Source organism: Balaenoptera ricei, chromosome 5, assembly GCF_028023285.1.
Source record: "Balaenoptera ricei isolate mBalRic1 chromosome 5, mBalRic1.hap2, whole genome shotgun sequence".
In the NCBI taxonomy this organism is placed as follows: domain Eukaryota; kingdom Metazoa; phylum Chordata; class Mammalia; order Artiodactyla; family Balaenopteridae; genus Balaenoptera; species Balaenoptera ricei.
The window spans coordinates 69,535,376-69,549,310 of NC_082643.1; the positions used below are offsets into that span (position 1 = coordinate 69,535,376).

The window sequence follows — 13,935 nt, forward strand, 5'->3', positions numbered from 1 at the left end:
GCTTCTCAAAAGTGTTCGTGGACTCCCATGTTAAATGTAAGCCCAGGGTTGTCCAGCAGCCCTTCATGGTGGCTAGTTTGTACAGAAGCTTCCAGGCTAGAGGTGGTCTCTGACCTTCTCCACCCTAGCACCCTATTCCTTCATTCATAAGCTTGGACTTAACCTTGGAGAGAGACTAAAGTTAACAGGAGTGGACTTTCCTGCCCTGATCCGTCAAGTCTGAGGATGGCCCATTTTGTCCTTTCCCAGTCAGGCTGCTGCGTCCATGGTCAGGCCAAGGGCACACATGGAGGCCCGAACCTGTCTGCACTCTGCTTACTGCAGGAGTTTCTAATTTGCAAGGAGGCACAGTGTCAGTGAGAGGAGGCCTTAACTCCCTCTTAGGCCAGTGATGTTCTGCGGAAAGAACTGTGTCCTGGCAAAAGGGTTCTGTGACCAAATATGTTTGGGAACCCCTGGGATAAACAGAAAATTAACCTGAAATTCTTTGCTGTCAGATTTCACAGTACCTTTAATGTGCTAACGGACTTTGCAACTCTCTGGAGGCCAATATAGACCGTCTGTTGTAGGAGGACTGTCCACTTGCATTTTCCATCACTGTTTCATGAACCGTGAGACATCACATTTTTAAATTACCCTTTTAAACTATACGGAGTGTTTTCTGCAGCTCTTCTTGCGGTCGGAAGCTTCGCTGTCCTAAGGGGAGCTTTGCCTGAGAGGACGTTTAGAAGCGTCCTGGGCCAGCACTGGCCTGCTGTGTTTCTCTCCATTCAAATCCCTGGAGTTAGAGCTCATGAAGAGATGCCTCCGCCCCTGGAGACTGATCTCAAAGAGAGGTTTCCATGTAATGGATTTAAGAAAAAGGAATGTGTGTTCTTCCAGCAGCTGTCAGGATCCACTCCTCGGCCCGCAGCTGCCGGGCCTCTGCTCTTGGTAGCCAGGGGCTCTCATCTGTCTGAAGGGGGTGGGAGAGTCTTGGTGGGCTGGCCCAGTAGCCCTCCTCACCCCAGCAGCCCAAGGGAGAATCATTTTGTTCCATTTCTACATGGGCCTCCGTGGCCGGCTCTTCCCATCATTCCACAGAACTTGGGAAGGAAAATTACCTCTGGCCCATGTGTTCAAAGTTTAAACAAAATTGGGATAAATGTGAAAAGGAACGGTAGGGCTTTGAGGACCTAACAGTGACTTCTCAAAGAGCTCCGTCTTTGAGGTGGGGGCGACGCCGTCAGGAGAGGGTGTCTTCTACGTTGGTTTAAGGCCAGTGGAAAGAAGAGGATGTGGATCGAAGAGATGGAGCCTCTCATGGCCACGGCCATTCACCAGTCTCCCTGGTCCTGTTCTCTGATGCTTTTCACTACCAAAGTCAAACAGCTAACCTGTGGTCAGCTGTACCAGGGAATCAGCCATTCTCATATTCAAACCTCACAACAACCCTTTCATTATCCCTGCTTTACCCGTGGGGAAACTGAGGCTCAGAAAGCTTAAGCAGTAGATGTGAACTTCCAGAAGGCCAAAATTGGGTCATGCTCCCCTCCGTTCTCGGGTGTTTTCCAAACAGCACACAGGAAATGGGACAACAGGATTTGTTCGCAGGTCAGTCTTATTCCAAAGCCCGCGCTCTTAACCACAACATTTCTTGGCACCAGGATGCTGCCAGGTATTTTCTTGGAAGTTAAATATTCATGTGTCATTAATTCTTTTCTTCCTGATGACTCATTAGCACAGATGCTTTCCCTCTCCAGTATCTATGCAGCTCCTCAGTCAACTCCACGCCCGGACTGGTCATCAAGACCCAGCCCATGTGAGGGAGCTCTCCCGGGGTCATCTGCTGTTACCCTGTCTGCTTCTCTGGGACTTGGTCCCGGGACTCTCTGGCAGCACAGCCTCAGGAGAAGAAACTTACGCAGTGGTGGGAGCTGCTTCCACACACTGCATCTTCATTCTGTATCAGCAGCCAACAGCCATCGCTTTCCTGCCGCTTGCTGCCCTGCTCTTTGCCTCTGGGACCTGCTTCCCCCTCTTCTCACTCAAGACCCACTGATACTGTGCGTGAAAGGAACAGACAGAGCCTGATGAAATAAAGGTGTCCACGTGGGCTCCTTCTGTGCTTGGGGTACTGTCGTCCAAATGGGAGAGCTGTAGGGCTGGAAAGGGAGCTGAGCTGCTCGTCTGTCCCCGTCCTGTCTGTGGACTCACAGACGGTTTCACAGATGACTTTGGCTCAGAGTCACCAGAGGCAGTATCTGCGCGGGGGGTGAGAAGCCAGCAGGAAATGTTCTGGGAAAGAGACCAGCAGACATTCCCGCACAGTATACTGCGGGTCCCCATGACGGTGATAGGAAAAACATAGGAGAGGGTTTTCCAGGCCCCAGTGTCTCGTCAGGGCTCTGTACCTTTTGTGCGCACTTCTGTGACTGCACTTATTCCTTGCTTTATCATTATACATGTTAGGTATCTTTCTCCAGACTAGCGTGTTCTAACTGAACGGCTTGATCCACTGCACATCAGTGGATCAAGATCTCAGTTCAATGGGTTGTAATCAGCACTTCTTAACGGAGAAAAATAGAACAGGCTAGCAACGTGAAACCAAATAACCGAGTCACACATACATACGCACTTGTGATGTAAATGAATTTCTCGCTGTCGGCCACAATCAGAAGGAAGTGAAAGCTATGGCTGTGAGAAAGGAGGGCTGATCTGGGTCTCATTCTTTCCTGCATCCTCAGCACGGGGCACCTGCATGGGCCTTACGCACAGCAGGCGCCCGCTGAAGGTTGGGAGTGGCCCTGTGCGGGCGCCCATTCAGAGAGCAGCAGCCTTCAGTCAGTGGTTCCTCTTTCCAGCTTACTGCCCGTAAGCCGAGGCTACGTTTCAACAACTTCACGAGGGAGAGAAGGCAGCAGCCGGACCAGTCAACTCCAGTGACCCTCAGAGTATTCCCTGACCCTCCTTTGCAGCAGCTACTAAGCAAGGCGAAGCCAGTCACTGTTCTGTCATTATGTCACCCCAGAGAAGCAGCGACCCACGGGCTCCCACTCACCGCCCAGCACTGCCCTGCCCGGGGAGACGGAAGCCCGCCTCGCCTCTGTCAAAGAAACCTGGTGGGCTCGTCTTCTGTCCACAGACAGCATGGAAATCTGTTTCTTCCACCTTCTTTGTCTCTCTGGAGAACAGAACAGAAGCAAAGAGGCTGGTTTTGTAGTGTGAGGACTCAAAGGAACCAGCAGGAGAAATGTCCTAGCAGTGTCAGGTAGGAGGGTGAGTGTTGTCAAGGGAGGTTTTGGGGATCGCTTTTCTATTTCACATCTCTCACTTTTCTGTTTGCTTTTGTAAATAATAGGAGGCCATCTAGTATATGCTCTATTAACACCACTCACCTCCTTCTACTGCCCATGTTTGTTTACAAGAGGCAATAGGGAGTGGTGGTAACATCCGGAGTCAGATGGTCTGGGTTAGAACTCGAGCTCCCGCACTTACCAGCTGTGTGACCATGGGTATGTCGCTTAAGCCCTCTGTGCCTAAGCTGCCTCATCGGTAAAATGCAGGTGATAATAGTACCTACTTTACAGGACTGTGGTGAGGATTAAGTGAGTTCACACATACAGAGGATTCACAACAGTCGCTGGCCTATAGGCAGTGCTAAGTATGTACTTGCTATTTTTATTTTCACAAGTTCGTGATCCTGGCCAGACTGTGGCTCTTGAGAAAAGAGCCACCTTGAGTGTCTTTGTATTGCTGTACAGAGCCCGTGTGTGGGCATTTGGTGCATACAGGTTAACTGCTGAGTGAACAAATGAATCACACAGAAGAGAACTGACACCTTCCCCCAAAGTCACAAGCATCTCCTCTGTCACTGCCGACTTGCTCTTGCTAAGAGACATGGACTTTCTCTGCCTGTGGGCAGCCATGTTTATACGGCTGTGTGGTGTCTTTCCAGACCCCCTTTCTCTTCTATCCTGTGAGTCCAGCCTTGATGTCCTCGGTCTCAGGGGACACAGACCCTCCCTCCTGGAGCAAGGTGTGGGAGCCGGTGAAATTCTGTGCCCGTGCCGTGACAAAATGGCTCAAGGGAAGAGAGGCCAGCTGGGCTAGACCCTGGCCACCTGGCATGGAGGCAGAAGCCCAAAACAACTCGGACCCCAGACTCCACCAGGAGCACTTCAGAAGCTCCGCCTCTGCCCCGCAAGCACTCCTCAGTCAGCCCCAGTGCTGTAGGGAGGCCTCGGAAGTGGCTCACAGAAATCAATCTTATTGATGTAAATGTCCGCAGACAGTGAAAGTTAGGAAGAATGCCTGTGTGTCCAAGATTCTCTGCCTCAAATAAACCCTCTGTGAGAGGGAAGTCAAGGCAGCTGTATTTTGCCCTTACTAAAGTCGGAACCTCATTTGCGTCAGGCTGCAACTTGTTAAAGTCACTTTCTTTTCATTGCTTTAGCTTACTTTCCTGTATAAATCAGACTCTCCACAGAAGTCTCTCATCCCCCGCCCAACCCGTTCTGGTTATCAATCGGTACGTAAGAAGCCATGTCAAAACACTGGCGTAAAATATTATCAGTCATTTATTTGGTTCATGTATCTGCTCTCTGGTCAGAGCTCAGCAGAGAAGAATTCGCCTCCAAGATGGTCCACTCCCGTGGTCAGCAGGTTGATGCTGATCGTCAGCTGGTAGCTCAACCCGGCCTGTGAGCCACAGGACCCAGTTCCTCTCCACACAGGCCTCTCCACGTGGCCTGAGCTTCCTCACGGCATCCCGAGGACAAGCATCCTAAGAGAGATTGCCAGGTGGGAAACCTCAGAAGCCACAGGGGATCACTCCTCAGTGTCCTGCTGGTTGAGGCAGTCACAAATGCCCACTTGGATTCAAGGGGAGGGATATACAGTCTTCCTATTAAAAAGGGGACCAGGGCATGAGGGGCAGAAAATATCGCCGAGGCCACTTTAGGAAAACGCAGTCCGCACCTGACCTAAATGTAGGAATGGCTGTCCGGCCTATCAAGCGCAGTGTTTGGCTGATTCTAGGAGTTTTCCCTTCAATCTAGAGGACAGAAAATGTACTCGTGCTTCTGATCTGGTTTCAAAATAAGTGAGCCCAGAAAGGCTTTGATAATGAAAGGCATGCCTGCTGTTTGCCCACAATCACTTTAAAGAATATAATCTAAGGAAAAAAAAAAAAAACCTTTCTGAGTGACGAGCTGTAGGACTTTGCTCTCCCAAGTTCGCCCCGTCAGGCCCTGTCAAGGGAAGCAGGCAGGCTGGGGAGCAGAGCTGGGTGCCCACGAGATCATTCTTCCTGCAGTCCTGAGCAAGTGTTTGGAGTCGGCTCAGCGCACGCCTCCACCAGAGGCTAGACTTGTCGTCGGCCACATGGAGCTGTCGGCTTCAAAGGGCGGTGCCCTGGGGGGAGGGGGACTCTCAAACTCGAGAGAAACAGCTTTGACAGAACCTCGCATTTTCTAAACAGTCAAGTCTTCTCTCCAAATGCCTGTGCATGGAGCACCTTGATCCCTGTAGAGAAAAGCTTGATAGCGATCTAATAAATAAATCGAACCATACCTTACCACTCTCACAATTTAATTTAAAACGAGCATGTCTAATAGGCAGCCCTTTGAAAATGCGTTTCTGGAATTTGTGGTTTGGATTTCAGTCTCCTGAAAATAATATATTTTATATCTACTCCATGTGTTTGGACTCCAACTTGTTTTGACTAAGGGACTTGATTTGTCAAGATGTTTTCTCTGCTGGAACTGCTGTGAGGGGGGTGGGTTGTATCTAATGAACTTACGCGAGGCCCTTTTACCTCCTTTTAAGAGCATTGTTAAACTTTGTGTTGTTGTTGTTCCATTTCTTATATGGCCGTGCTTAATAGGAAAAAAGAAAAGATTTATGAAAAACACTCAAAGAAGACCCAGTGCTTGCCTCTGGGCCCTTAGTATGAGTTCCTGTGAGAGCTCCATGGCCTTAGGCAGTGATAGAAAAAGGCCCACAGGGAGAGAGGGAACAACTGCTCAGGGTAGCCCTAAAAAGCTGGAGGTGGTGAGGGGGTAAGAGTTGAAACACTTCAGGGGCAATTAAGCTACCACCAGGTTGCGTGAACTTCATCAAAGAAAGTCCTCATTATGAGGACCGAGGCGGCCTCTCCAGGAACCTAAGGGCGGCAATGGGGTGAGTCTCAGGAAGGATTGGGCCCGAGAGCTAGAAAGCCATCAGGAAACCAGACAGTTCTTGAAGGCTTGCCGTGGCCTGCAGAAGATGCCGAGAACAGCCCTAGGATTGTGTACATACTCAATAAATACGAGTTGAGTGAATGGCTGGAGAGCTGTGCCACAGCTTTTGGTGCTTCTTAAGAGCTCAGCTTTGACTGGGCCTCGTCTGTCTTAGGTCAAGTCTTGATTCCCAGGGAAGGGTCTCGAGTTGGCCCAGCCTGGGTCGGGGCCCATTCCTGAACCGTTCAGTTGAAGTTGGGGGGCACGATCACACCGTAATTACATGGCTGCCAGGAGCCCACCCCATGGCCATGGGGATGGAGGAGACTATTCATGTGTGGGCGGGACAGATACCTACAGATGCATCTACAGCAGGGGTGAAGGATGCTGTAAGGATAAGGGGCAAAAACGATGAGCCTCAGGTGCAATTTGATGTCAGATCCTTGGACTGTGAAAGCTGGACGTGCCTGGAGGTCATCTAGTCCAGCTCCTCATTGTTTGCACGAGAAAAATGAGACTCAGAGATGAACTGTTGGCTTAGGTCCATTATACTTTATGGCATTTCTGACAAGAGGAAAACATCATCTCAGCATTTCGTGTTTGTTGATTAAATCAGCACAAGTCTTGGAATCTGTTTGCAATACTATTTATAACCATTGTTTATATTTTCTTCTTCTTAATTATGCTACATACTGTGGTTTGATTTTTGTCTAACATTCGCTAAATATGATCCATAAGTTCTAGTGAGATGGATTTTGGTAGGAATCATTAAACAAAAACTTGGTTTTGGCAGGCTACGAACTTTGTTTGCCTGTGAGCAATTATCAAGAGCCTCTTGTGTGCTAGTCACTGTTGTGGGTAAGGAAGATACAGAGACAAACTAGCCATCCTACCTTCCATGACATAGCTTACATTGGAGACCTTACAGTTTGTTAGGGAGATGGACCAGAACGTTGAGGGTTGAGGGGACGAGAGATAAGTGGCATCTGGGTGGGGTGTGAGGACACAGAGAAGGGGGAGCTCAGTGGGAGTCAGAGGAGCTCAATGTGTCCAGCCAGTAGGTGAGGAACAAAGTGATGAAATGCCGGGCTACGTGAAAGGAATTCCAGGTAGCTCCAAATGGCTGGGTCTAAGAGCAGCCTGTAAAGAGTGGAAGAAGGTAAGCTAGAGAAATAAGCAGAAGGCAGATCACGAAGGGCTGGAGGCTTGACATTTGACCAAAAACAATGAGGTTCCATGGAATGTTTTTTAGGAATATATAACCAGTGTATATGTTATAAAGATCACCTGGAAGCACTGAGGGGGGGTGGGCGGGGAACATGGCCAGACTAGCATCACGTTGGGGAGAGAAGGTGAGAAGATGAGAGTTGGCGTGAGGTAGGGGCCGAGGGAAGGAGGGCAGTGATGCAGCGCCGGTGGGTCCCACAGGACCGGGCATTGATGGGATGTGGAAGTAAATGAGAGAACATTGTCCAGGGTCAGTCACCCAGTCAGGGATGGCTGGATGGCAGGTGTTAACATTCTCTCTGACTTGGAAGCAGGAATGGAGAAGAAAATAACTTGCATTTTAGAGTTTAGGTGCCTGTGAGACAGCTTTGCAGCTCAGCAGAGCCTGGGGCCACTGGCCCATGTGAGGCCCAGACCATAGACAGGATAGGGCCACCCAGGGACGGTGTTTGGGAGAAGAGGTCCAAGCAGTCGGGAACACAGTACATGATGGGGCAGGTCAAGCAAGAGGTGAATCCATGAGGAAGGAGAGAAACTGAGAGGGCTTAGAAAGCAGAGAGGGTTGGGGAGGAAGTTTCTGGAAAGGGGAAGCCATCCACTGCAGCAAATGCAACAGGAAGGCTGAGCTAATGGCAGAGTGACTCTGGCAGATGGCAGCCTTTGCGATGAGATTAAATAAAGACCCACGAGGAAACTGGTAATTGGCTGATGTTGCTGAAGAACTAAAAGTACAGAGTTTTAAGAGATGAAAGTTAGTAAAAATGCTTTCAGTTTGAAGAATCTGTTTATAAATGAGAGCATGTGGAATGTATCCCACTCTGGTATGAGACAGACCTGGATTTCTGTCTCAACCCTACAGCTTATGAATTGGAAAACTTGGGACAAGTCACTTCACCTCTGTAAGCCTCACTGTCTCTATCTGTAAAATGGAGCTTCTACCTACTTCATAGAGTCTAAGACTGTGCAGAGTAATGCTTGCCCCACCTCCTGCTTTATTTTCCTCCACAACACTTATCACCTTCTTCACTTACCAATTTACTTTTGTATTTTGTCACTCTCCCCAACGAAAATATAAACTCTGCGCAGCAGGGAGTCTTCTCGGGTTCGTTCTCTGCGGAGTTCCCAGTGCCTAGAGCAGTGTCTGGCCCATAGTAGTTGCTCAATAAATATTTGTGGACTGGATGAATAAATGAGTAAAAAGTTGTGCTAGACGTGAAGTGTTCGGTGGCGGTGGCAGTGCGGCAGTGCTGTTACTACCTCCTGTTGGGAGAAAAGCCATTACCAAGCCACCTTCAAAGTCAGCACGGCGGCTCTCAGGGCCCAGTGCCCTTTGGGCCAACGCTCCCATTACGCTGTCTCCCTCCTACGGGGCCCGGCCCATCATTAGAGGGTGGGAGACCTGACCCTTGCCTGTGCTGGGGACAAGTAAGTCACACATGTAGAGAAACAGATTGGAGGACAATCAGCAGCCGGGTTCCTGGAACGCCTGGAGAACTCCAGAGAAACGGGGAGCAGAGGAAACCCTTCTCATAGAAACCAATCAGGACATCAAAGAGCGCTCTCGGGGCCACAGCTGCAGAAAAGGTGTCGGCAGCCCCTGCTTCAAAGGCTGGATGGATGGTGGGGAGAAACTATCTTCTCTGACCAGAACCCGATGTCTTAAAATCCCAGCCGGCGAAGGTTTAGAAAATCAAAGAAAGAGCAGTGAGTCTGACTTGCTTTATTAATCTGTGTGTTTGTGACGGCAGTAATGATGCTTAAATCTTTCATCATCAAAGTGCCTTACACCGTGAACCCACATACAAATGGGACTCAGCCGAATGTGGCTGATTATAAGGAATGTGTTATTCTGATGGAAAAGACTGGAAAGACTCCACTTCCCAATAGCCTGCCGATTTGACATGTTCTAAAAGGAAATCTGGTATCAAAACATAAATCTAAACAGAAACCAAAATAGCAAACAGCAACATGCATTAATGGGGCCCGTTAATTTGTACCACAATCAACATTCCCTCAATTCGTTGGCCAAAGGGTATTGTTCTTTGTTGTTGCTGTTCATTTCTTTTTTCCTTTTCATCTTTCAATACATCCTTCTAAGATTCTCACAGTGTACTTCAGAGTCCAGACTCTCTTATGGAAAGCATATGTCTTTGGGAACATACTGTACCACTTGAAGTTCTGGAGCCAGTTGTATTTCTGTCCCAGCATTAAGTGAGAAACAATTGTTTGTAGGGTTGGAAGGAACCTCGGTTAGTTACTCAGCCAGGAAGAACCACACATAAAGCAAAGAGAGAATGTCTAGAAGATCTCAAAGAAAAGAAGAATATCTCCAGTTAACCTGTGGACCTCATTCATTCATTCATTCATTCATTCATTTTATTCATACAACATTTGTTGAAACTTTACCATGAGCTAGCTCTATGCTCAGACCCCAGAATACCAAGATAAATATGATCAATCCCTACCCTCCAGTAGCTTACAGTCTAGGAGAGGAGATAGGCAGGTCTATCAAGGTCTCAGTCCAGTGTGACAAGGCCAAGGCAGAGGTATCTGTCAGATTGGGGTCATGGGGCAGGAGTTGAGAGGTGGTTAGGGAGAACTTTTTAGAGGCAAGGGTGCCTTTTAAAGAGAGTAAAAAGGAAGGAGGTAAAGAAGGGGAGGCAGGGGTACTTTACACAGAGGAAACTGTCCATTCCACATAAAACAAGATGGTGCAGTTGGTGCTCTAACTGTTTAATAACTGGAATGTCATGGGCACAGACAGGCCAGAACCCACTGGTGTGGTCCCAACCAATGTCTGTGGGCCGAAGATCTTTCCTACTAATATGGACAAATCCCCAGGGTATATCATTGAGCAAAACTAAATCTGATATCGAGTGGCTAGAAGTCAAGATGGCAGTTACCCCTTGGTGAGGTAGTGACACGAAGCGGGCCTGAGTGGGGATCCAGAGTGCTGGCTTTCTGTTTCCTGATCTGGGTACCGGTCACAAAGATTTGTTTAGTTTGTGAAAATAAATTGAACTGAACACTTGTGATAAATGCTCTTTTCAGTGCAAATGTTCAGTAAAGTGTTGTATGTTTAACAAAAAGTTTTTTTAAAAAGACCTTGCATTCATGGATGGCTCAAGTCCTCGTGAGTGACTCCAGCAAATAGTGTATATGGAGGAGATGAAAATAGAGGCATACAGCAAAGCCATGTGAGAAGAGCCTTACATACTGAATTGAGGAGTCTGAACTTTATCATCAGAGTTAGGAGACTCCCCGGAAAGAATGTGAACATGTGATGGAGCTGAGGGGTGTTTAAGAGTGTGGCCTCTGCAGTTTGGCCCCTGGCTCCAAGGTTTAGTCACGACGTGTAAACTTCAGTCTCTCCATCTGTAAAATACGCCAATGATTGTATTTGCCTCCTAAGGATTTTTGACAATCGGATAAGATAATGCACAAAAATTCAATAATAAGTATTTGTACTTTCGAAAGCTTACTTAGGCAGGAATGAGGAGACTGGATTGGGGTGGGGGGCGGGGTGGGGGGCCAGACCAGGGACAGGGAGACAAATTAGAAGACTCTAACAATAATCTAGTAAAGAAGGAATGAGAGCCGACCAGAGCAGGGATAGTGGAAATCAAGGAGAGGTCAGTGAATTGGAGGGGGAAGAATGAACAGGACTTGATCTGGGAGATGAAAAAGACAGCACAGTCCAAGGTGACTCTCAAGGGTCTGGCTCAGGTGACTGTGAAGGAGGTGATGCTCTTAGAAAGTCAACAGAAGGAACAGACTTGGGGAAAGATCATGCATCAAATTTGAAATCTGTTGAGTTTAGGGATCCCAGGAGGTATCCAGGTGGAGATGGCCACAGGAACTCAATAGTGATGCTAAAGACATAGATTTGGGAAGCATATAAAAGATGATTGAAGGCATATGAGTAGATGAGGTCCTCAAGTGAGAGGAGCAAGGGGCCAAAGATGGAGCCCTAAGGAGAATCGACACTTAAAGGGCAGACCAAGAAAAGGAACCTATGAAGAAAGTTGAGAAGAAATCAGTGGAAAGGTGAAAGAAATAACCAAGAGAGAGTGCTATTGTGGAAGCCAAGAAGGGTGTTATCAACTGTGACAAATGCCACAGAAATGTCCAGTTAAATGAAGACAAAGAACTGTCTATCGACTCCTACATATGATGGCCATTGGTGACTGCAGTGAGAGCGGTTCCAGGGGAACAGTGGAACAAAAGCAGGATGGCCGTGGGTGTGTGGTATGCAGACTGGGAGACAGCAGTCAAGGGGATGGAGCTACCGTGCAGAAGGTTGGGGGGTGGGGTGAGGAGTCAGGAGTCTTTTTTCTAAAGATCAAAGAGTTTTGTAACTTTTTCAGTGTTCACCAGCACCCATTTTGAAAAAGTTTAGACCTACTTTTCCTTCTTCCTTTCTTTCTGCCTTTCATTTCTCTCCCTCCATGCCCCTATTTCTCTACCTCCCTCCCTCCCTCTCCACTCTGAGTTTCCTCTCCAGAAGCCAAGGAGCAACTTATATAACTGGAAATACTTAATGTATTACCTTTTTAAGTGTTTTTAAAACAAGACATTGAAAAGTGGGTATATTTAGGCAGGGGAGTCAAAAGAACCAAATTGAGAAAGGAGTTGGAGCTGGGGTAAGAGCAGGGGCTTCCTCTCTTCCTGTCGGCCTGATGTCCCCACTCCGCTGCTCCGGGGGACCGTCCCTTGGCCCAAAGATGGCTTGTGTGTTAGTGGGTGTGAATGAGTACCGACATTTACCGCCTTTGTCTACCCTCTCCTGGCTGGAGTCAAGCCTGTCTCTCCCACCTCTGGCTTCAGTGGCCACGCAGGCAGCTGACAGCATCCTTCCCATAATGACTCCATGCTGCTGTCCCGGCTGGGCCTCTGGCCTGCTCCCCCGACCTGGTGACCGCTTGCCTGCAGCGCTCGGCTCACACCACTCCTGCCCACTCCTCACCGAACCATCCCGGGCTTCCAGGTAGGGCTCAAACACACTGTCTTCAGGAGCCCTCTCTCATCCCCTTCAGTTAGTCACTATGTCTACATGTTGGCCTTGCACATTTCCTGAGAGGTTACTGGGAGACATTCTCATTTTAGCTGTTTTATAATACTTTGCCTCACTGGTGCAATCATGAGGCACCAGGAGGAATTCTCCACGACCTCCAGTGCAGTGTTGCACGCAGAGCAGGTCCTCAGCTCTGGCTGAGGCCAACCTCAGCTGAGGCTGGTTTGCAGAAGGTAAGGGCGTGAAGTGTGCACTCGAGGGCGGGTGCAGGGCTCTTGCATCTTTGTCCACCCTCCACCGCCCCCTCCTTGGGCTCTAACCATCCGTCAGTTCCACAGACATTTACTGAGCACCTGCTCTGAGCCAGAAACTGCACTCGGCACGCTGGGCATTTAGCAGTGAGCCAGGCAGACAAGATCACCGCCTCGTGGAGTTTGTGTTCCATTAGAGGAGACAGCCGTCAGGGGAGACCCCAGGCTGTGGCACGTGCTTGGAAGGAGATGCACAGAGCTCTGTAAGGCAGGAGCACGTTTATGCTGAGACCTGCAGACCGAATAGGAGGGGAAGTTGCCCTCAGACTTCTCTGCTTATTTAATAGTGCCCACTCCTTTAACTTTGCTTGCAGTAAAATATTTATTGAAAGGGCTGTAGGAAGGTGACATGCTGTGCGTGTTCCTGGTCAGTGAGCTCACAGACCGCTAACACATCTGACCCCTAACAGATCATACCCTCTCTAAGGGTTGTTCATCTCACCTGAAGATGCCTCTGACGCCGGGGGTGGTTTGTTTTGCAGGTGAGCCGGCCTCATCCCAGCGACCACCCTCTCCTGATCCTCTTCGTGGTGGGCGGGGTCACAGTCTCGGAAGCCAAAATGATCAAAGACCTTGTGCCATCCCTGAAGCCAGGAACCCAGGTACGAGTGAGTCCTCAGTGATCTGATCTGAACGGGAGGCCTGAGGCAGGAGTGGGGAGGGCGGGCCGGGGCCTGCATTAGGCTCCCCAGCATTCCCTATCTCCAGCCCCCCGCCTTCTTTCCCCCTGCTCCTTCTGCCTGTTCCAGAGCCAGGACCTGGCGTGGGTGGAGGGAAGGGGGAGACCTTTCCTACCTCTGGGTGGCAAGTGCTGAAGCGCTATTCCCGATTCCTAAAGGGCTTGTATTCTCTGGCGTCCAATCAGTGCTTAGTTACTCAAGAGTTTTGGCTGCTTTCCAGGCTCCAGATAATTGAGGGTGACTCCCAGGGACCATCTCCGCCCTGTGGCAGGGAGAGGACGGGGCTGGAGGAGTTTGGGAAGGCCCATTGTCGTGACAATGACAAGTGTAGTATCTTTCTCCTCTGTAGCCTCCTGCCAGGTCCCGTCTCCCTCCCCACGCACATGCCCGGTGGTTAAGACACAGCTCTCTAGGTTTTCCAGGCCCGAGTCTGCATCCTCCCTCCGCCTTTTACTAGCCAGGTGATTGGAGTGAGAAAAGCCCTCAGTTTTCTCCTTTAG

The 13,935-nt window shown here is 49.2% G+C and overlaps 1 protein-coding gene across 1 annotated transcript in view; it reads left to right on the forward strand.

The window, feature by feature from the left end:
- The window catches only part of SCFD2 (sec1 family domain containing 2), a 393,678-nt gene that overhangs the window by 368,257 nt on the left and 11,486 nt on the right, over positions 1-13,935 (forward strand). Inside the window, exon 8 of the mRNA XM_059923024.1 lies at positions 13,238-13,357. Coding sequence (XP_059779007.1) covers positions 13,238-13,357 — 120 coding nt within the window. The remainder of the gene's footprint in view (positions 1-13,237; positions 13,358-13,935) is intronic.